A 22,575-nucleotide genomic window follows, 5' to 3' on the forward strand; every position below is an offset into this window, starting at 1 on the left:
GGCCAATTTATTTCAAGAAATAAGCTTACATCAAAAGAAAAACTAAGTTAAAAATTCTAAGTCAAATGATCTATATAGAAGAAACTTCAGATGCTAAAATAGTAGCAGTAAAAGCAACAAATACAAAGTTTAAAGTTACATTAAAATAAATGATTTTAAGTATTTCTATGGCTTTGCTTATGAAAGTCAACTTGCCCGACTGGCAGCATTTGAAGGTGAAAAAAACAGGGATCCTTGCCCTGGCTCTGCCTCTAACTTAGCCATGAATCTGGGCAAATTCCCTAATTTCTCAAATCTCCTCTTCCATGTAAACCAGGGACTAGCCAGAAAATAAAGAATTTCAGGATTAGAAGGGCTTTTTCAGATAAAATAGTCCAGCCCCATCATTTTACAATCATGGAAACAGAGGCCTAGACATTTAAGGAAACCATCCTAAATTAACATAAGTGCAAACCCAAATATAATATCCAAATCCAATGTCCATGCCATGACACTGCTGTAAATTTAAGAAAGTAGTCATTCTCTTTCTACAAATACGGCTACTAATTCATTATCAATAGTAGAATGACGAAAACAAATGGTCTATTGTCTGGCCCTTTGGGGATCAGTAAATAGGCTGTTCATGTTGCTGGCCAGGTTAAATATAAATCCAAGTGTTTATTTACACACTATAATAACAAAGTTAGTTATTAATTAGAAATTATATTAGTAACACTGCTATTAAATTTTGAGTTCCACAGACATATTAAAAGCGAAGACTCAAACACCACTCCAAACCAGTCACATCTAACTTTTCTTTATTCAAAACAACTCTTGAAATTTTCTATTTGTTCTTCAAGGAGAATTGTAACTTTAAAAACTAAAATCCCTGGTAGTCCCATGGTTAAGAATCTACCTGCCAATGCAGGGGACACAGGTTCGATCCCTGGTCCAGGAAGATTCCACATGCTCTGGGGCAACTAACCACATGAGCCACAACTACTGAAACCTGCTTGCTTTAGAGCCCATACTCCACAGGAGACGCCAACACAATGAGAAGCTCGCGCACTACAACTAGAGATTAACCCCTGCTACCCACAACCAGAGATAAGCCTCACACAGTAACAAAGATCCAGAGCAGACAAAAATAAAAAATATATTAATTGTAAAACTAAGATCAATATAACACATCTGCAAAAATATCAATGAGGGTACCTTTAAAATAATAGTCATATATGCAAATTATCATTCTATAACCTATTAAAATAATATATGCGACGAGACTATTCTAAGACTATAAATAATATATTTTGGTCTGCATCAATGATCATTTGGATATTTACTGAAGAGTCAGAATATTTTTGACTTTCTGATAAATACCATTTTGAGAATGAGTAAGTTTATTTTCTCTTAAGAAATTTTATCAAAGTCAAGTTGACTAGAAAATCCATACTCATAGGGAATATATAATGGAGACCCCCAAAGAAAAGAAATTGAAGAAATAAAATTTAGACATGGTTCCTCCCTTTATTTTTCTTTTAGGTGCTGTGACCAAAACATCTGATCATAATTTATATATTTAAGTTTGTAAGTGAAAGTAATTAAAAGCACACTAATATAGCATCAAGTTGCCCAGGAAAAATGCGTTAAATTCTTTAACAATAAAGACACACAAAATACACTTTCATATACTATCACCTTGTTTAAAACTTCAAATGATAAATTAGGAAGGTTCTTAGTTTCCATTACTAGTCAAGCTTAGACTGGTAAGTGTTGGCAATGTACTTTTATACCCTAACATACTTGCTTGTCATCACATCCTTTAGTCTAGAAACTATTACTCCCGTTTTGCAGACACAAGAGTTTACAATATCCATCCAAGGTTGTACACTTCATAAATTTAAGATTTTGAACACAAACCAAAATTCTATGAAGAATGGATATGAGAAATAAGCATAGAAACAATAGGGAGATAATATTTCCAAAGACACCTGGTAGACCCACCTAAAAGAAAGGCGGGTTTACACACCGTAGTTGGAAATAAAGATGGAAAAGATTCAGTGGTGTCCAATTTTATACAGGTCCTAAAGACTGAAAAGGTCAATTTTCATTCCAATTCCAAAGAAGGGCAATGCCAAAGAATGTTCAAACAACTGCACTCATTTCATATGCTAGCAAGGTAATGTGCAAAATCCTTGAAGTTAGGCTTCAGCAGTACAAGAACAGAGAACTTCCAGAAGTACAAGCTATGTTTAGAAAAGACAGAGGTACCAGAGGCCAAATTGCCAACAACTGTTGGATCATAGGGAAAGCAAGGGAATTCCAAAAAAACATCTACTTCTGCTTCACTAACTACACTACAGCCTTTGACTGGGTGTATCACAACAAACTGTGCAAGATTCTAAAAGAGATGGGAATTCCAGACCACATTACCTGTCCCCTGAGAAAGCTCTATGCAGGACAAGAAGCAACAGTTAGAACTGGACATGGAAGAACAGACTAGTTCAAAATTGGGAAAGGAGTACATCAAAGTTGTATGTTGTCACCCTGCTCCATGCAGAGCACATCAATGCAAAATGCTGGGCTGGATGAATCACCAGCTGGAATCAAGACTGTTGGGAGAAATATCAACAACCTCAGCCATGCAGATACCATAAGATACCATCCTAATGGCAGAAAGCAAAGAGGAACTAAAGAGCCTCTTGATGAGGGTGAAAGAGTGAAAGCTGGCTTAAAATTCAACATTCAAAAAACTAAGATCATGGCATCTGGTGTCATCACTTCATGGCAAATAGAAGGGGGAAAAGTGAAAAGAGTGATAGATTTTATTTTCCTGGGCTCCAGAATCATTACAGATGGTGACTGCAGCCATGAAATTAAAAGACACTTGCTCCTTGGAAGGAAAGCTATGACAAACCTAGAAACTGCATTAAAAAGCAGAGACATCACATTGCCAACATAGCTCTGTATAGTCAAAGCTTTGGTTTTTCCAGTAGTCATGTACAGATGTAAGAGTTAGACTATAAAGAAAGTTAAGTGCTGAAGAATTGATACTTTGAAATTATGGTGCTGGGAAGACTCTTTTGAGAGCTCCCTGGACTGCAAACCAGTCAATCCTAAAGGAAATCAGTCCTGAGTATTCTTGGAAGGACTGATGCTGAAGCTCCAATGCTCTGGCCACCTGATGCAAAGAGCTGACTCATTGGGAAAGACTCTGATGCTGGGAAAGATTGAGGGCAGGAGGAGAAGGTGGCGACAGAGGATGAGATGGCTGGATGGCATCACCGACTCGATGGACATGAATTTGAGCAAACGCCAGGAGATAATGAAGGACAGGAAAGTCTGGTGCACTGCAGTCCATGGGGTTGCAAAGAGCCAGACACAACTGAGTGGCTGAACAACAACAAAGACTGACTCAGATGGGTAAATTTTATTTCAGATAGTGAAATGCACCCAGGGTTTTTGAAAATAATTAAAGTTGTTCAAAGCAAAATTCTAAAGAAAGTTAATTTTATCTTGTGTGTTTAACTACTTCACTCCTGCCAATCCTTTAATACCCTTTTAAAGCAATAGGAAAAACATATATATTTATATTTACACATACGCTTATTTATATTAAAAAACAGGAAGAATAAACAAAAAAACTATATGAAATGAAACTTTTTATTGACAGAAATGAAAAAAACTGGGCAAAGAGTAATTTGAGTATACTTTTAGATAGCCTTGCCTGTGGAACTATGTTAAATGTTCTGAACATGTACAAAAAAATAAGTGTGGAGAAGAAATGCTAACACTGAATAGCAACAAACAATGGATCAAATTATCTTTTAAATGATTAATAAGATTCAATACAAAATAAGGAAAGAGGAGTACAATCTGTGGTTTCAAACTGGAAGTAAATGAAACATGACTGTGTGACTAAAATTTAAAAAAAAATAAAGTACATATGGCAATTTCATATCAAAACTGCTTAATTTTTCCTATCTCTGAGTGTTGAAAAGGACTAGAAGGACTGTAACACCTCAGTAGCAATGAGATAATTAGTGCCAAGAGTGTGGTTTCTAACCACCGCTTCCAACTAAAAAGCATCAGGATCCCTCAAGAAATGGATGCTACTATGGAAGGGGCAGGGAAAGTATAAGACAAGACTAAAACATCTAGGAGTACCAGAAAATAAAGAAGTCATCAAAAAAAGAGATGGTTGGGACATGTCAAAAGGTCATAGGAACTGGTTTAAAGCTCCCACAGACTAAATTTGAAATAATTTGAGAATCAGTATGAATTACAGTGTGTGTGTGGTATCCACACAAATAAGCAATATTAATGTCACACATACTCTCTCAAGCATATAAAATAAAAACTGCATCTAATAATAAATAAGTGAGGGAGGTGGGAAAACTCATTTTTAAGGTGGAATGCCAACTAAAATGTAAGAGGAATAACAGACTATAACTATTTTGAAGTAATAATTGATTAAATTAAAATCATAACTGAACATTAAAATTCTTGGAAAAATCTAAAGACAAAGAGAATATTGATGCAGTTTCCTCACAGATTACTTATTTATACAGTAACTTTGTAGAAACCCAAAGGACACCACAACAACTAAGTAATTAAGTTATCATCACTAATAATGAGACAAATTGACATCAAGCACCTACAGGCTAACTCAATGAGACGAACAGAGCATTACTTAGGTAGTATTCCTGTCCAAAAAGCAAGACCTAAACCTAATAATACAGAAATATCAGACAAAACCAGATCGAAGGATGATTTACAACATAATAACCAGATAGAATTCTTTAAGAGTTAATGTCAACAAACCCAAAGAATGCTCATGCTGTCCTAGATCAAAGACAGAGATAAAAGAATTAATTGTAATGAATAATACTAGACTGAACGCTAAATCCAGGAGGAAAGAAAAGAATTATCATGAAAGCTATTATTGAAATATAGTAATCAGCAAAATTTATTGGTTATATACTAAAGTACTGATTCATTATTAGATGTTCTGACTTTGGTAACTGTTCTCTGTAATTACGGAACACAATGTCTTTGTTCTTAGGAATATACATTGAAGCAGTCAAGGAAAAAGTGTATAATGTCTATAATTAGCATTTAAATGGTTCAGGAAAAATATTTCTGAGAAATTATAAAGCAAATATGGCAAAAAGTTAATAATTAGTGAATCTGAGTGAACTGTGTATAATACTTTTTCCTGCACCTCTTCATAAGTTTAAATTTTTTTTCAATACTAAAAAATGAAAACAATAAATGAGGGGGCACAATAGGGGCTTCTGGTAGTAATGGTAATATTCTGTTTCCTGTTCTGTATGAAAACGTTTAAAAACTAAGCAAAACATTCTGATATGTTCAATATTAACATTTTATTTAATTATGTCAATTTGCTGGGCAGTACAGAAAGTCAGAAATCCAACATTTATACCAATAAAGTACAAAGAACCATTAAAAAATAATTTCTATGCAAACATTCTATCAGTCACCTATATCTTAAAAAAATAATCTAAGATTTTAAAAAAAGAAATAGTGACTACATCAGTAGTACACCTCATTACTGCTAAATACTTGCTATGCGGTCTCTATTATGACTTAAAAGACATTCACTGTCGTCCCCCTAAAGTCAACAGAAGCTTACTTTCAAAAACATCTAATTTCCATAAGCACAGAGAATAAAACAGATACACTTTGTAAATATATAAGAATAAAAAACAAATACCTATTTAGAGAAATACTTCACAGTGGCTGAAAAGTATCCTTTTGATCAAGTAAAGATGAATCCCGAAAACAAATTCTTCTAATGAGCAATGAATACTGTACTCTGTATCCAAAAGTGACAGTATTGACATGTTGGGTTTGTTTCTACAAGCTGTGGTGGTAGTATCCATTCCTTTCCGGAGTAGTGATGAGTCAGCTAATTCTTTCAATCCTTTTGTTACATCCTTTTTACTGTGTCATACCCACCAGTGTCCCTTCATCACTCCTTGCATCCATGATTCCTCATTATAATCACGCTTTCAAGTACACCTTCTTGCCCTCTCTATATCCCTTTGTCATACATGTCTGGTAAAACTTCAACTCCTGCTAAATCCAATTCCAGCCACTCTTCATGAACACAGGAACACCTGACAATGGACAGAGCAATATGCCCAAACGAGTTGACTGGTCTCATTTCAACTTATGGCTATCAACCTCAAGAACAGTTTGGAAGAATGCAGAGTCTCTTTTCCTGTGTCACCAATTTTTCACTCTTCTAACTCATTCCTATCAGCATATAAAAATGCTGTGATTTCTCCCATCTGGGGGGAAAAAAAGCCCTCACTTGACCCCACTTTTCCCTCCAGGTAACTGCCTAGCAATCCTACTTCTTTTCCCTAGTTTATTCATACCCCTCTAAATAACTATTTCATATCATCTCCTCTCCTCTCAAATATTCAATACTCCCTTCCATTAATCTCACTTTTACCAGGTAAGTCTGCATCCTATGCTGCTGGGAAAAATTGAAGCAATGACAAAGAGAACTTTCAGTTGTTCCCATCATTATTAACTATCCACCACCCTCACCAACCCCCACATACCTTCACTGAATCCTGGCCTTCCTCCTATTGCTGTTTAGTTTGTAGGTTGTGTCTGATTCTTTTGTGACCCCATGGACTATAGCTCACCTGGTTCCCCTGCTCATGGGATTTACCAGACAAGAACACTGGAGTGGGCTGCTGTCTCCTACTCCAGGGATTTTCCCAACCCAGGCATAAAACTTGTGTCTCCTGCATTGGCAGAAGGCTTCTTTAACACTGAGCCACCAGGAAAGCTCTCCTTTCTCCTACTACAATAAATGAACTGCCTCCGCTTCTCCTGAAGGTTAAATCCTTCACTTGCACACTACATCCACAAGCTCTGACCTTAAGGACACTGCTTTAACAATGGTACTTTCTTCTTTCTTACATCACATTAATTTTCCCTTCTAGTAACTCATTCTCATAAGTATAAAAACATGTTATAATTCCATTTTGGCAAAAGCGAACAAACAAAAATCTCCTCCCAATCCCACGTTTCCCTCTAGATACTGTCAAAAGTATCCCAAATTTCTCTCTAGATACCCTCAAAAGGAACACAAAAAACCTCAAAAAAAATTGATCATTCTAATCCCTCGTTCTAGTTGTCTCATTCTAATTCTTTCCTCTTGTGTTGTCTCCTGAATCCATTCCAAAAATTCTTTCTAAAATCTTCATCTTACACCATTTTAAAACGATTCTAGTCAGAATCACCACAACCTTTGCATTCCAAAATCTCACTCAGCCCCAGTCCTCTATTCCTGGTCAGTCAATATTATTTGATAGTTAAACACTCCTCCAACTTTGTTCCTTTTTAAGATGTACACTGGGTTTTCTTCTTATTTCATTAGTCATTCATCTCTACTAGTCTCCTCTTACTTACTGGTCCATCCTTATTTTTCTGACCTGCATGGAAGTGCCTCAAGGCTCTGTCCACTTATTACTTCTCTATTAATACTTAACTCTTTCATAGTCTAATTCAGTTTCACAGAATCAAACAAATACTATTTAAACACTGATCATTCCCAAATTTGTACCTCTATTCCATACCTTTCCCCTCCACTCCAGATCCATTTATCCATTTCCCATGAAAAGTTTATACTCGTAAATCTAGAAGACATCTCAATTTTATCATGTCCTAAACCGAACTTCTGAAATTCTCCCTCCAAAAGTAATTTCTCCTATAGTCTTTTCTACCTCAGATATAAATGATCTTTTTACGTTTGAAATGTATATAGTATCTGACTAGGTCTCACCATCTGCACCACTACCACCTTGGTCCAAGTTACCATTATCTTTGCTAGATAACTGCTGCAGCCTCCTAACTGGCCTCCCAATTACTGCCCTTAATCCCTCTGTAGTCTGAGTTTAATAAAGCAATTAAATTGAGACTTTAAAAACCCAAATCATATTACTTCATTCCCTTGCTCAAAATCTGATGGAGACTCCCCATATATTTCATGTACAGGAAAAGTCAAACCCTTATAATGGCACAATGTCCTACATAATTTGACCCAAATTTTTAAAGCGGGGCGGCGGGGGGCAGTGCATTAGTTAGAAGTGGGCAAAATACAGAAAAACTGCTATTGATTCAATTAGTTTAATCATGATAATGACATCTAAAAATAATTATTATGTATGCACTGCTATTCTAAACACTTTCAATAAATTAATCCATTAAATATACATTGAGGGTATTACTGTAATATTATTACTGCATTTTGGAGAAGGCAATGGCACCCCACTCCAGAACTCTTGCCTGGAAAATCCCATGAACGGAAGAGCCTGGAAGGCTGCAGTCCATGGGGTTGCTAACAGTCAAACATGACTGAGCAACTTCCCTTTCACTTTTCACTTTCACGCATTGGAGAAGGAAATGGCAACCCATTCCAGGTTCTTGCCTGGAGAATCCCAGGGATGGGGGAGCCTGGTGGGCTTCCATCTATGGGGTCACACAGAGTCGGACACGACTGAAGCAACTTAGCAGCAGCAGCAGAATTACTGCATTTTATAGACTAAGAAGTGAAAGAACAAGAAGACAGGGGATGTACCCAAGAACACACAGCTTGTAAGTAATACAGCCAGAAACTGAACCAAAAGTCTGGCCCTGGAGTCCAAGCTCTTACACCATTTTAGAATGCAGAACACCACAAACTCAATGAACGAAAGTTGGTCTCATGTAAAATATGAAAAAAACAAATACTATATGTTAAAAGAACCAATATTCCTCACTTATCATAACTTATTAGACAAACATTTTATGAGATCACATTCAGTTTAAAAAACCTGATTTGGAAACATCCACAACTTGTAATTGTTAAGCTGAGAAAAGACAGTCAAAATCTGAGATGGCTTTATGACCTTTAATTTTGGCCTAAAGTTTTAAAATTTTCTTTTAGAGCTAAACTACATGCTTTCTTCCTACAGTCATACAGTATGAAATATCATAGTGACAGTAAACTACATAAAATAAGTAACACAAAAAGTAAATGATCTGGCTGAGAACTAGTCACAATTGAGTTACTGACTTGTTTCAGGGTTATAGAAATAACTGATTTAAAAAAAAAAAAAAAGAAATAACTGATTTAAGTCATCTTTATCTAACCCAAGATTAACCTGCTGACATCAAACTTCCCTAATTTTGGCTTACCCTTTATCATTTTCCCGGTAACAGGCTAATCACGTGTTACGCTTAAGTTAAAAGGACGTTTGCCAAAATATTTGCCTCCTACAATTGGTACCCTATGGAACTTAAAGTTAGGTATTATCACAACAAACCAAAGAAAGAAAAGAAAACGGCTTTAATTCTGAAAGATTCCTCAGGCTAAAATTTCTATGATGTTTTATTAAACTCAGTAAACATCTTTGGGGCAGTAGCTCTAGACTGAGGATGCTCAATAATTCTTTATGAAAGAACAGTAAGCACAGAAAACAGCAAGGCCACTGTTATCACCACCTTTCTGGAATATGAGATTATTGTCTCTTTGTATATACACATAGAACTATACTCCATGGTTCATTCCTTGCTTACCTAGATTTTTCAGATGAAATAGCACTCAGCAGAGTTTTTCACAAAGAATTCGTTTTGTACTAAAAACCAAATAGAAGGTTCCAGTTTTTTGATGTATCATTCAGAGATTTTATACTTTACATAGCACTTAAGGTGAAGAAACCAATGCCTCCAAAAAACTAAATCATCAGTGTCTTACTAACCTGCTTGGTGGGAGTCCAGTCTTGAACAAAGAAGGAGGAGAAGTAAACTCTGCTTTTGTAGATGGAAGCGCTGTTTCCTTCTCTGCATTTCCAGTTCTTCCCTGCTGTACCTTAAAAAAAAGGGTTATTAGCTTGTTTAATGAAACACTGAAAGATAATACAGTAAAGATGTTGACATAAATTCATAATGTTTTATTTCAAATTAAATATGAAGAAAGTTTTGTTGCCAAATATATAATAAAATTAAACCTATTTTAGAATAGCATTAAGTGAAAGGCACCAAGCATAGATCGTGGGATCAAAATGTTTCCAACTACTAAAAAGTTCAAATTAATGTCACTTAAAGTCCAATAAGCTGTAACTCTTAAGGACTTTCATAAACTCCCTCAGATCACTATAAATATGTCCAAGATACTTGTTTAATACTCCATGTTTCCGAGTTCAAGAAAGGCCTTGGAGAATTCAGTACACCTAGAAGCCTGAAGTCAGTCATCTGCCTCCTTCATCTTTCTTCTTACTCTTTACATTCGGTTATAAGCCAGTTATCTACTTAACTCCATAATTTCTCCCCTATTTGCCCATCCATGGTGGTCCTGTCAGATCCTTGAGTACGGTCCAATCATATTCCTTAGACTGGTGAAAATCTTCATGCTCTTTTGCTTTCATATTCGTCTTCCTAACTTAAAGTCGTCGCTAATTTATTAAATTTAAACAATGTTCAAGCTGACCTATACTTAAAAACATCTCTACTATCTTAGGCCCTATTTAAATTCTACTGCCCCTGTTCAGTCTAAATTCAGCATCACTCTCCTTCCCCATGAGGCAAAGGCCAAGAGAACTCAAGACACCTTGACTCTGCTATATTCAAACCACTGATTCAACTCCAGAAACCATCTCTCTCTCAAATAAACATTATGTGGAACTCACTTTCAAATAAAATATTAATGCTAAATCCTAATTATATAAGAGATGATGAGGATCAGCACCTAGACAATGAGGATAGAAAGACAGAAATAGATTTGATAGACATGTGACAGGAAAAATTCAGAGTGTAGTAACAGGGAAAATAAACATGATTTATTCGTTCAACATTTATTGTCTACTATGTACCAGAAACTGGGACCACAGAGAGAAATACAACAAAATCCCATAATGTGGGAAAATACAGACACACAAAGCATCAGAGCAACTTAACTGTTATGAAAAAAATAACTGGGATAAAAAGATCCTATTAGAACATAGAAAAAGAAATGTGCTGATCTTCCTGGGAATGTGAAGGATACTCAAAAATGACACTAAGGTTTCAAGTGCACTCCTGAGCACCTAGCTTCTTACCATGTCTAACAAGCATCTCAGACTCATATGGACAAAACAAAGCTACTGACTTCCCTCTATCCACCAGTCTGATCCTCTCCAGGTCTTCCTCCTATAAGTAAATGGCACTATCATCTACTGAGTTGCTTAGTAAAAACAAAAAGAAAAACAAAACCTTAGCAATTAGCCAATATATCTGAATATCCGATATCAACTTTACCTTGACAATATATACCAAATTCAACCACTTATCATTATGTTCACTATTAAAATTCAGGTCAAACCCATCACCACATCTCAACTGTTCTGCTACATTACCTGGACTCTTTTCTTTAATCTTACCTCTCTAAAATCCATCCTCTGTACACAGCCAAAGCAATCTCTGGTATGGGCCCTGCCTACCTCCCCAACTTATTTTAACAACATCCAATCACAATGGCCTTTTTTCTTCTTTTTAACAGATAAGTTCCTCCTTAAAGTTGCTTTTGCACTAGACGGTCCTTTTGCTTCATAAGATCATCATGACAACCTCCTTGCAATCATTCAAGTCCTGTTCAAATATTTCCTTGAAATGGCTAACCCCAGTCTCCATCATGTCATCTCTATCACATTACTATTTCGTATTTTCTTCATAGAATTTCTTACTAGTACCATTATCTAAAGTCCTCTTATTTATGTTTATTGTCTGCCTGCTGCCACTATAACATAGGATCTTGGAAAACATGGATGTCATCCAGCTCAAATCTATATCCTAACAGCCTAAATATATTGGCACACAGTCAGTGCTCAAATATATTTGCTATGTGACTGGCTTTGGGACTTAGCTTAAATGTCACTTCTTTTAAAGTCATTCATAAGGGAAGCCCACTTGGAGTTTATAACAACATAATTTTTGCCATGATTTTCTAATTATCTTTCCCATTAAGTCAGATAATCTCTAAGACCACAAAATCTGCCTATAAATGCTTATTTCCTCTTTCCATTCGAACCTAAGAAACTTCCTCACACAGACAATGCTCAATTAAAAATTGGGAAGGAGGAAAAATAAAAACTAGGAAGGAGGAAGGGAGAAGGGTTGGAAAGAAGTAGGGGGTGGAGGGAAGAGAGTAAAAATTAGAGTATTTATAATACGGGAAAAAGTGAGAGAAGGTAACAGGAAGATATGGAACATTTTTAAACATGTAAAAATTGCTGTTTCCTAACTTAGTTTTCTTTTCTTGTTAATTTCTTCATAATATACTCAAACAACTCTGAAAATCTTCACTATTTTAGCAACCCTCCTAATCAACTTGCAATAGCACTATCACCTTATCTTCAAGTTACACTCAGCATTAATAGACTCAAAACTTTAGTCAGAACATACTGAGATTACTTTTTCCACATGATCTAATATTTTAATAAAAGACTATAAAAAAAAGAGAAGTAACTCTAAGACATCGTGACTGATTTTATAAAACAAACTCAGATTTTATGTATCCAAAGAAAAGTTAACTGAAGTCTATAACCTTAAGAAGCTATTTAACCAAATTATCAAATTATGCCAAAACTTATTTTGTAAAATTTCCTTCAACTGCCCTTTATAGCATTATTTACATGCTTAATATTACAAAATAATATCTAAAAATAAATTGTGAAACACCCAAATAAAGGAATATGCAAATATTTATAAAGTGTTATTTATCAAAAAACTTTATCAACCTAGAAAAATACCATATGTTAAGATGAAAAAATAAAAGTAGAAAACCACATAAATTATTACAATTTTGTTTCAACTCAGAAGAACAAAAATATTGGGAAGACAACAAAAGTCAGGACTTTGAAAGCACATGAAAAAAAAAGTGAGCAAACCAAAGAATCTGAATCCTAAGTCAGAAATGAGAAAGCAAAGACACGTTGATTTTCACAGCAAGACCTGCAAAGATTCAGGAACTGACAACTCTAGCTGCCAAGACACTTCAATCAGTCAAGTATAAACATAAACCCTCAGGTAGGAGACTAATGTCTTCTCTGAAAACTCAGATTTCAAAAACAAAAACTCCAAAAAAAAAAAAAAAAAAAAACTCCAAAAAGCAAAAAGATAAAGATACTAACCATCAGAGACTGAAAAATGCTTAACCCTACAGTCAAGTATACAATCAACAAATTCTACCCATATGCACAGACCTCTCAATTGTCTTTTCAGTGGCCCACACGCTCATGAGTTAGTAATGGCCAGGGATCAACAAATACTTGAGAAAAGTCAAAGGCGAAAGCCAACAACAACAAACTTAAAAAATCAACTTGGAGAAAACAGACTATGCACAAAAAAGAAAGCCTAACAGAAAATACCATTAAGATATTCTGAGAGACAGAGGGAGAAAAAACACTGCATGCCTGAGTCAGAACAGGATGCTAGCGGTGTCCCTAGTGGTCCAGTGGCTGAGAATCCACCTTGCAATTCAAGGGAAACCGGTTTCATCCCTGGTTTGATCGCCAGTCCAGGAAGATCCCACATGCCACTGAGCTATTGAGCCTAGAGCCTGTGCTCTCTAACAAAAGAAGCTACCGCACCACTAGAAGAGTAGCCCCCACTTGCTGCAACTAAAGAAAGCCCACATGCAACAACAGGTAAAAATTAAAAATAATATATTTATTTTTACAGAAAAGAAAGAATCGATGCTACAGTTAATTACTGAAGAAAAATCTTCTTATATATTCAAAAACAACAGTAGAAATGAAAAAGTGAACAAAAGCACTCTGAAGCCAAAGAAATCTCTAGATAATGGAAAACAAAGAGAAAGGAGAAGAAAAAGGAATCAGCATGAGACCCAATTTTTGAATAAGAGGTCCAAAAGGCAGATGAAGACAAAGTAAAAAAAATAACATAAGAAAATACCCCAGAAATGAAGGATTTATAGTTCCAGATTAAAAAGGTACAAATAAATGCTTAGTACAATGGATAACAGACCGACACATCTTAAGAAATTGACAACGGTGACAAAGCTCATACATGCTTCCAGAGTGGGGGGTGGGGTGGATGGGAAACCAACCTATGCAGGTGTGCACACACAAACATTAATATTTTAAGAGAAGGCTGTGGTCAATTTTTCTTATACATATCACCTATTCTTACTAGTCACTTTTTTCTTGCCCTCACTCCCAATTATATAATTATACAATTGGTATACTCAATTGACTTTATACTGAAGTGTACAAAAAGACTTTAAGAATGTGAAAACATTAATAAATCACTTGAGACACTATAATAAACACATGGTGGTTCATTTGTACAGTGAAATGGCAGCCCATTCCAGAGAGTCCCAAAGAGTCTGACAGACTTAGTGACCAAACAACAACAGCAAATCTACTTGTTAGTATGTTTGAAAATTTACTCAATAAAAAGTTTAAAAGTTATTTTAAAGATGCTGATTGGCTGTCCCTCAGATAACTAACAATAAAAAAATATTTGTATTAGATATAAAAATAACTTTAAAACTCTATTCTTTTGTCCATTCACCAGTATTAGTCTGAGTCCTTGTTCATTTTGTACCTATACTACTCCAACAGTTTCCTATCTGGACTCTGACTCACATTTCCCCCCTTTATACTCTATGGGTCACCCTGGTTACCAGTTCTTTTTTCTGAAAACCAGATTTGCTCAAGCTATTTTTATACCCAAGAACTTTCAAATGGCTTCCTGCTACCCATCCACACGTCTGTAGGCTAGTTGCAGATTAGTCTTTCACATCATTTCTACCATTTCCAGACTTCTCTCCTGTATCTTATTCTCAACTCTTCTTTCACACTATCTGGTTTTGTTCACATTGTTCTCTCTGCCTACAATCCTCTCCACTCTCCTCTCTTGTAGTAATGCAAGCTTACTCATTTTTCATTACATCCCATTTGAATTCTTCTAGACTCTGCAATGTAGGATAACCCACTCTCGTCTCTGAACTCCTTACTGTGTTTTGTCAGAACACCAATATAACACTTTCACAATACAATATGGCTATCAGTTTGCATGCATACATCACTCAGACCATGAGCTCCCTGAACACAAAGACTGTTTTCCTGTAGCACAGGGCTGGGCACATGAAGGCATTCGGATGTGTCAGTCAAGGTGGGCAAGTTTTTTTCCTTCTATCTCCTTCTCACCAATCCTAATAATTACAGTTCAAAATGGCAGAGAAGTGGACAAGTGCTTAGACTTTATTCAACTACGCCATATACTGCCACCAAAACAGTATTACTTGTAAGTCACTCTCCTAATCATGAACAGGCAATAATTCCTCCAACTCATCTTCCTGGTTTCTCGTCTTTCTAAAATTATACTACACCCTACAAAGCCATATCTTCTATTCTCCAAACAGAACTAACTCTTTGATCCAATAAGGCTGATTTCTTAAATAATTTGACTACACCTATCAAATTCAAGCTTCTTCTCTCAGAAGTAAATAAATCAGAATGGAACAATCATCTCCTCTCACATGATCAAAAGAAACTTCAAAACAATTTTTCAGTAGACTGTATGTATAACTTATTCACAATGGCTACCTTCAACACCCTAGCAGTTTCTTCTTATTCTTTGCCTTTAGAAGTTTGCTGCAAGAAAACACAAAGTATACAAAACTGAAAGTTTAAAAAGGCAGTTCTCATTTCTGTTGGAAGAAAATGAAAAGCACCACTGCAAACAAACTGTATCCTCATCGAGACAACTTCTCTACTCATCGCAGTTGTAAAAGACAATACAGTCAACGTCTAAATAAGCAGGGTATCACCAAAAAGAACTTGATGACCATTTAAAATAAGACAGACATCAAACACTTTCAAAATATTTACAGCAGAACAGGAACCAAATACTTACCCAAAGTAGGATGTAAATTAAAATTAAATTCTCTATACAGAACTGTGTCCAGCAGAGCGGCTACATCTGCGGATATAGCACATGCATTGCATAAGGCAGTATTTTGAAGGACAGGGCTATAAGCCCCAAAAGGGACACAGAAAAGTTCCTGCCCATAAAAATTCCGAGTGTATAGCTCAAGCTAAAAGTCACTACCAGTCTTCATCCCAGTGTCACTCAACACAAGAATCAAGAATTAAGACTTAAAGTAAAGGAAGAAGAGTTTACAGTCAGGTTTTGAGAAAAGTTTGTGGGATGCTGTGTATCACACAAGTATGAAAATATATTATTATTCTTTGGAATGATCATATGGAATAGAGAAGCAAAAAGTCAGGCCTGATACCCAAGTGATATCAACCTACAAGTTCCTCACTAACTTGCTCCTTTTAAGTATTCACTTAAAAAATCAATGACTTTATCCTAATTCCGTTGAGTCTTTCTTGGCAACTCTCAAAGAATACCTAAGATTCTTGAGATACCTTAAACTGTAAGAGACATCACATCAATGATTTCAGTGTCACACAGATAATACACGGTATGCCATCTACCTTACCATTTTTTAACAGAAAATCAGGAAAAACAAGTCTCCAATTCTGATAAAAATTACAGCAGGATCTACAATGACTGCTTAGCCTGTTGGCATGTACTTTTATATCCTACAAACAAACATACACTCGACTCAAAATAAAATCACAACATATAGCAAGAATAGTTTTACTTTGCATTTGTTAGTATAATAGGCTATAATTCACATGCTTGCAAAAGTGGAGATAAAACAACAATCAGCAAATTTGTAAGTCACCAGGAAGCTGAAGATTTGGAAAAAAGGTAGCTATTTCCATTTTAATCTTGTCCCTCAAGTAGTGGTATGGGAGCAGACTCAAGAACAAAAAATGAGAGCAACCAAGGATAATTTACTAAAATTCACCTTAAAAAGATTGAATCTGCCATCTTGGATCTCTGCACCTGGTGTAACTTCCATAGTACAGTCTTCGGCCTAAGTTAAATAACATATTCCCCATTAAGATACCACATAATTTTTAATTGACAGGCCACATAAAGACAAACTAGCTGTGGCTAGTCTGCAACATGAAACTAAAAACATCAGATAATCATTAATACGAAACTCTGAAAGGGAAGGAAGGGAAAAAAACAAACACGGTAAAATGGAATTTTTAAACTATCATATAGCATTTAACCACCTTTATAGGGAAAAACTGATTTAGGGAATAAAACTGGGACAGCAGAAAAGGCTGGGGTATTTTGGAATATTTACTAATTACCGTAATTTTATTTGTAGTAGAGGTAACTGGTATAACTTCAAGCCCCATTCGTATCCTCTTCTGTTTTTCACAGTAAGCCTTCCAGGTATCTTCATTAAACCCGTAATTAAAATAATCAGAAAGATCAGCACCTAAAGATAAAACACACTTTCAGTGTACAAATGATTTCAATTCTATTTTTATGTAGTACATAAAATATAATAAACTGTAAAAATATAGTGTTCTATTAAGTCTTATCACCTCTTCTAATTTTACCAATTCTCCCAATACCATAAAGCAACAGAACTATACAAAGTTTTGACCAAAATTATTTCCTCTAGAAATAGCATTATAATAAAAACAATGAGTCTACTTTTATATAATGCTAGGTCACCTGTAAGATTTAATAATATGTCATTATTACTTGTGTGCTTAAGACAATAAAAATTACATTTAAAAAATAATATTCTATGCTAGAAAAAACTTTTCTACTGATTGTTCATACTGATGATGTTGAAAAAAATTTTGCTAATGATTATTTATACTAAAAATTTTTTCAAACTGATATAATCCACAATAATCTTACCAGGTTTACGCCATGGTTTATCTTCAAAAGAATCCAAATCTACCTCCAAGAGTGGAACTCCATTAATGCTTCCAGGTGCATCAAGATCTACTCCTTTGACTTTCGTCCCTACTTTAGAAAATTACAAAACGGTAAGGGAACCATATTAGTGAGAGATACCGCAGACAAACAAAAAACAATGACACCTTTTTACTACCGCTAATGCTAGCACTAATTGTGGCAAAGATTTCACACTAAGTAGTAACGTTTCCACAAATAAAAAGTGAGGTCAAAGTTTCTGGTGTAGTTATAAGATAAAACAGAGAGATTAGAGACTTCTTATTTATAATAAGGGATTCCTGTACCAAGAAACTTCCCTGTTTAAAATCATTATCTTTATACATTCTGTGAGCTAAGAAAGATTTCTACCTTTTAAAAAAGCTGTAGAACAAACAAAAACACACATGCGACAGGAACCCTACGTGAGCCACACAGCCTCAAGTATTCATTAACTAGCCATTTACAAGAAAGTGCCCACGATACATGGTCAAAACTGTTCTTTTTAACTGAGCTGTAATAACTAACGTCTATTCATGACTTATTCAGATATATGCCCAATTTTCCTATTGATGCAACTGCGAAAATAAATTTACCAGTAGTTCCATAAACTCTTCCTCCTGTCTTGATATTAAGATTTACAGGTGCTGTACCGTAACTCCTAAAAGCAAAATAATAAAAATTATCCTGAAATGCTGAAATGAAAACAGTAAAATATTCGGTATGTACATATAAATATATAACCACATATTAACTGGATAAACTGACACTAAACTCAAACATTTTAGAAAATGTTTTAAATTTTAAAAGTCTGTCACTTGCTTAATAAAAGATAAACAGAATTTTTTTTAAAGTATGATTAATTTTCCATCTTAAAAACCTACCTGTAAATAATTCAATATTCCACTGTTACAAACTAACCAGAAATTTGGCTGGAAAGGAAAGAATAGTTTACATGCCTTGTTTTTACTTCCTCCTCTCCTACTCATTCATTTGGACTTGCGAAAACTCACTGCTTCTTGCTTGCCTAATAATGTTCATCTTTTGTCTCCAATGTGTTAATTGTGACACCTAGGTTATTCTGCCTAAAAAAAGTAAGGCTATATTCAATAAAAAACTCAAATATTTGTATAAAGCTCCACTGCTATAAATGTAAGAAATATAAGGTGGCCCAAACAAAACTGTTACTATCAAGGCGGACCATCATTATCAACTTGAAAGGTTTTATCATCTCATTGACTAATTAATCTAATAAATGCTTCCGCCCATGGCTTAGCGGAAAAGAAGCCGCCTGCAATGCAGAAGAGCAGCAGGAGCCACGGGTTCCATCCCTGGGTTGGAGAGATCCCCTGGAGAAAGAAATGGCAACCCACTCCAGTACTCTTGCTTGGGAAATCCCACGGACAGGGAAGCCTGACAGAGTCGTTGATGGGGTCGAAAAAGAGTCGGACACAACAATAAATGCTTGAGTACCAACAACGTATCACATATAGTTCTAAGCTAAGGAGAGAGGATGAGGAACTGGACAAATATGGTTCCTGCCTCTTAATACTTACATTTCAACAATCAAGTTCAGCACAGCAAAAGTACTCTGAGGTATCTATATAAGATACAAAAGTCCCAGCTATTTGAAAGTCAAAGTACAAAAAACAAGGACTGTCTCCAAATGGTCCTCTAACAGAACTGCTAAAGGATAAACCAAAACAGTATTTATGGCTTACCATAGTTCATTACATGAAGATCTCTACTTCCCATCCAGCTACTTTCCCTTCCCCGCTGTGCCTTTTAAAACGTTACTTTTCTTTTTTAATGCCACCAAGCCTTTGCATTCATTGTGCGTAAAGCAGCTTTGCTGTCTGGAAAACTGTATTCAAGTAAACCTGACACCAATCAATAGTGCCCCACCACCATGAGACCTCAGGCTTCTCTAGGGGCTAGATCTCATGTACCTGGATGTCTAAAGGAGCCTCAAATTAAATGTGCCAAGAAATTTTATTTTAACCTGCTCCTCCCACCATACCCATATATGGTAATACACTGTTATGTACACAATGAACTCACCTAGAAATCTCCAGGTCATTGAGTCCTTTATCTCCCTTCCCGTTTACAACCACCCATTACCGCGTTACTTCCATTTACTCTTTACTCATACACATGAAATGATCCCACCCGCCCCTGTGGACTGCTGCTGCTCAGTGCTGATCATCACCCCCCCGTGCATGGCCACTTCAAACCTACTAATCTCTGTCTAGCACATCTCAACCACTTCTGCTAGTTTTATTTCAAATGTGACCTACCTAGTAACCTTGAAAGGTTCCATGATGACATGACAAAAATGTACTAACTTCCCTCTTCTGTGGTTTAAAGAAGCAACCTTTCTCATCTACGTTATTCTCCAGCATTCTGATTCCTCTAAGTCATGCTTCTACTACATCTAAGTAGCTTCCTCTGCCAAAGCCATCAGTCCATTTCCTTCTGTCTCAAGAATTGTTGAAATAAACTCAAATACTACCTCCTCTAGAATTTTCTCTTCAACACATATAGACTTTTAGCAACCGTCCTCTCAAACCTTTTAAATCACTGTACACGTTTCTGGCTAAGTACTTACACAGATTAGCTAGAAAGTGTCTGCTCACCTGTCTGTCTTCCTCACTACTTTTGATAAACACAGTTTATATTCCCATCATCAATTAAAAGAATGCCAGACAAGCTATCTTTAAAAAGTATTTAATGAATGAGCAGATGAATTTCAAAGACATAGCTGAGAAGCCACTCTTCTATACAAGGTAAATTATTCCTACCCTAAGATTTGCTTTTTTTCCTACCTTACTTATAGAGACAATAAACTCTGTAACAAAAAGTATGTTACCTACAACAATTCTAGTTTTTACTTTCTAGCAGCTTACAATAAACCAATTTAGCACTGTTCCTTAAAAATAATTTGCTCTTTAAATTTGCTTCTGAAAACACTGCACAAAGTAAATATTCATCAAATTTTATTTTCTCCTTGGCTTTCTTTCAGTTTTCAATGGCTATATCTTGAGATAGCAAGGTTTAAAAAGCTTTATACTCTCCAGAAAAATCTGTAACTTAGTTTGAAATGCATTAAAAAACACAAAAGAAAAGATGGACTGATGAGTGGGTGGAAGCATGGAGGTAGGTAGTAGATAGACAGGTGATACAGCAAACACAGCAAAACATAAATTATATAATCCAGCTGATGAGTAAATGGGTGTCCACATCAATTCCTTAAACTTCTTTGAATGTTTGAAAATTTTCATGGTCAAATGTTGAGGGAATAAAAAAGTTCAAACACAACTGTGTTTTTTAACATGCAGTCTACTGAATAAACATCTACTAAATACCATATGTAGGACAATGTAAGAAATAGGAAAATTCATAAACCATGGTTTCTACTCAAAGATTTCAGTGTCTAACTGTGATAAACATGCAAACATAATTACAATCCATGAAACTGCTATAAGAAATAAAGTTCAGATAAAGTACTATGGGAGTCTATGTGTATTCAATATTTGTATGAAAGTCTTACCCCAAAATTGATCATATTAATAAAAAATAATCACCATTTCCTTTAATTCTTCTATACTTGCAAATACAAACAATTTTAGAGAACAATATTTACAAAAAATGCAATGAATACTACGGTATTATTTTAAAGTGTTCCTTCTGTGTAGTGCAGATAAAAAAGAAAGTCAAAGTGTTAGTTACTCAATTGTGTCTGACTCTTTGTAACCCCATGGACTGCAGCCCACCAGCAGGGCTGTAGCTCCTCCTGTCCACGGGATTCTCCAGGGAAGAATACTGGAGGCGGTAGACATTCCCTTCTCCAGAGGATGTTTCCAACCCAGAGTGAAGCCAGGTCGTCTCCTGCACAGCAGGTGGATTCTTTACTATCTGAGCCACAGGGAAGCCCAGATGACAAAGACCTATTACCATAAAGGCTTACTAACATCATAAGCTCAACACTAATCATTTAAGTGGGAATGAGAACATCAAACATTACCCTAACATGAATCATTTAAATCCTGCCCTCTCAAAAGTTGCTAGGGTCTTAAAATTCCACAAGCAGTCATTATCACAATGCAAAACTAATCATGACAACTGAATAGCCTTTAAGCTTCCTGAAACAACTTCAAAAAATTTCTCTACTAGATAAAATATTCAAAAGTATTTATGTATATATTGTTCCATTTCAGATAAGACTGCCTAATAAACCATAGTGCAATTAATGAAAAGTTTGTTTCCAATGCACTAGTACCACAGTATACATCCAAACTGAAAAGCACAGAAAAAATGTCAACTCTTACTCTATTACCATAACAAAATCACAATCCATACTTTATTCCTCAGCAGTCCATTCACTTGATTCAGCTTTACAGACTACAGACCCTGAGACAACATATTGGCATAAACAGTTCTCAGGATTATTAACCACTTGAAAAATACACTATAAAAAGCAAAAAGAAGTACTTTGGGTATTGTTTTTATTGAACAAAAAAATTAAAGAACCTAAACTCAGGTCTGGAAAAGTAATAAAATGTTAAAAACAATATAGATGCAAACAACAATTAAAGGTTTTCTAATTCTAATTAAAGAATCTGTGGCACTCAATTAATTTGTAAAAACACTTCAAGAATAAAAAACTGCTTCTTCCACACAAGTTTACCTAACTTTATATTTAAGGGAAAAAATTTCATTCTGAAATCCCTT

The 22,575-nt window shown here is 35.4% G+C and overlaps 1 protein-coding gene across 16 annotated transcripts in view; it reads right to left on the minus strand.

Annotated features, from left to right (window-relative positions):
- Positions 1-22,575, minus strand: part of FIP1L1 (factor interacting with PAPOLA and CPSF1) — a 64,884-nt gene that overhangs the window by 35,593 nt on the left and 6,716 nt on the right. For 5 of the 16 annotated variants that reach the window (XM_065913944.1, XM_065913938.1, XM_065913935.1 and 2 more), the window contains 5 exons: positions 18,441-18,505; positions 17,809-17,916; positions 17,244-17,374; positions 16,889-16,957; positions 9,765-9,874 (listed from right to left, as the gene is read on the minus strand). In XM_065913944.1, the coding sequence (XP_065770016.1) occupies positions 9,765-9,874; positions 16,889-16,957; positions 17,244-17,374; positions 17,809-17,916; positions 18,441-18,505 (483 nt within the window). Of the gene's footprint in view, positions 1-9,764; positions 9,875-16,888; positions 16,958-17,243; positions 17,375-17,808; positions 17,920-18,440; positions 18,506-22,575 lie in introns of all 16 variants that reach the window. The other 11 variants (XM_065913943.1, XM_065913942.1, XM_065913939.1 and 8 more) reach the window with 5 other exon arrangements.

This window comes from Muntiacus reevesi, chromosome 22 (assembly GCF_963930625.1).
Source record: "Muntiacus reevesi chromosome 22, mMunRee1.1, whole genome shotgun sequence".
Classification (NCBI taxonomy): Eukaryota; Metazoa; Chordata; class Mammalia; order Artiodactyla; family Cervidae; genus Muntiacus; species Muntiacus reevesi.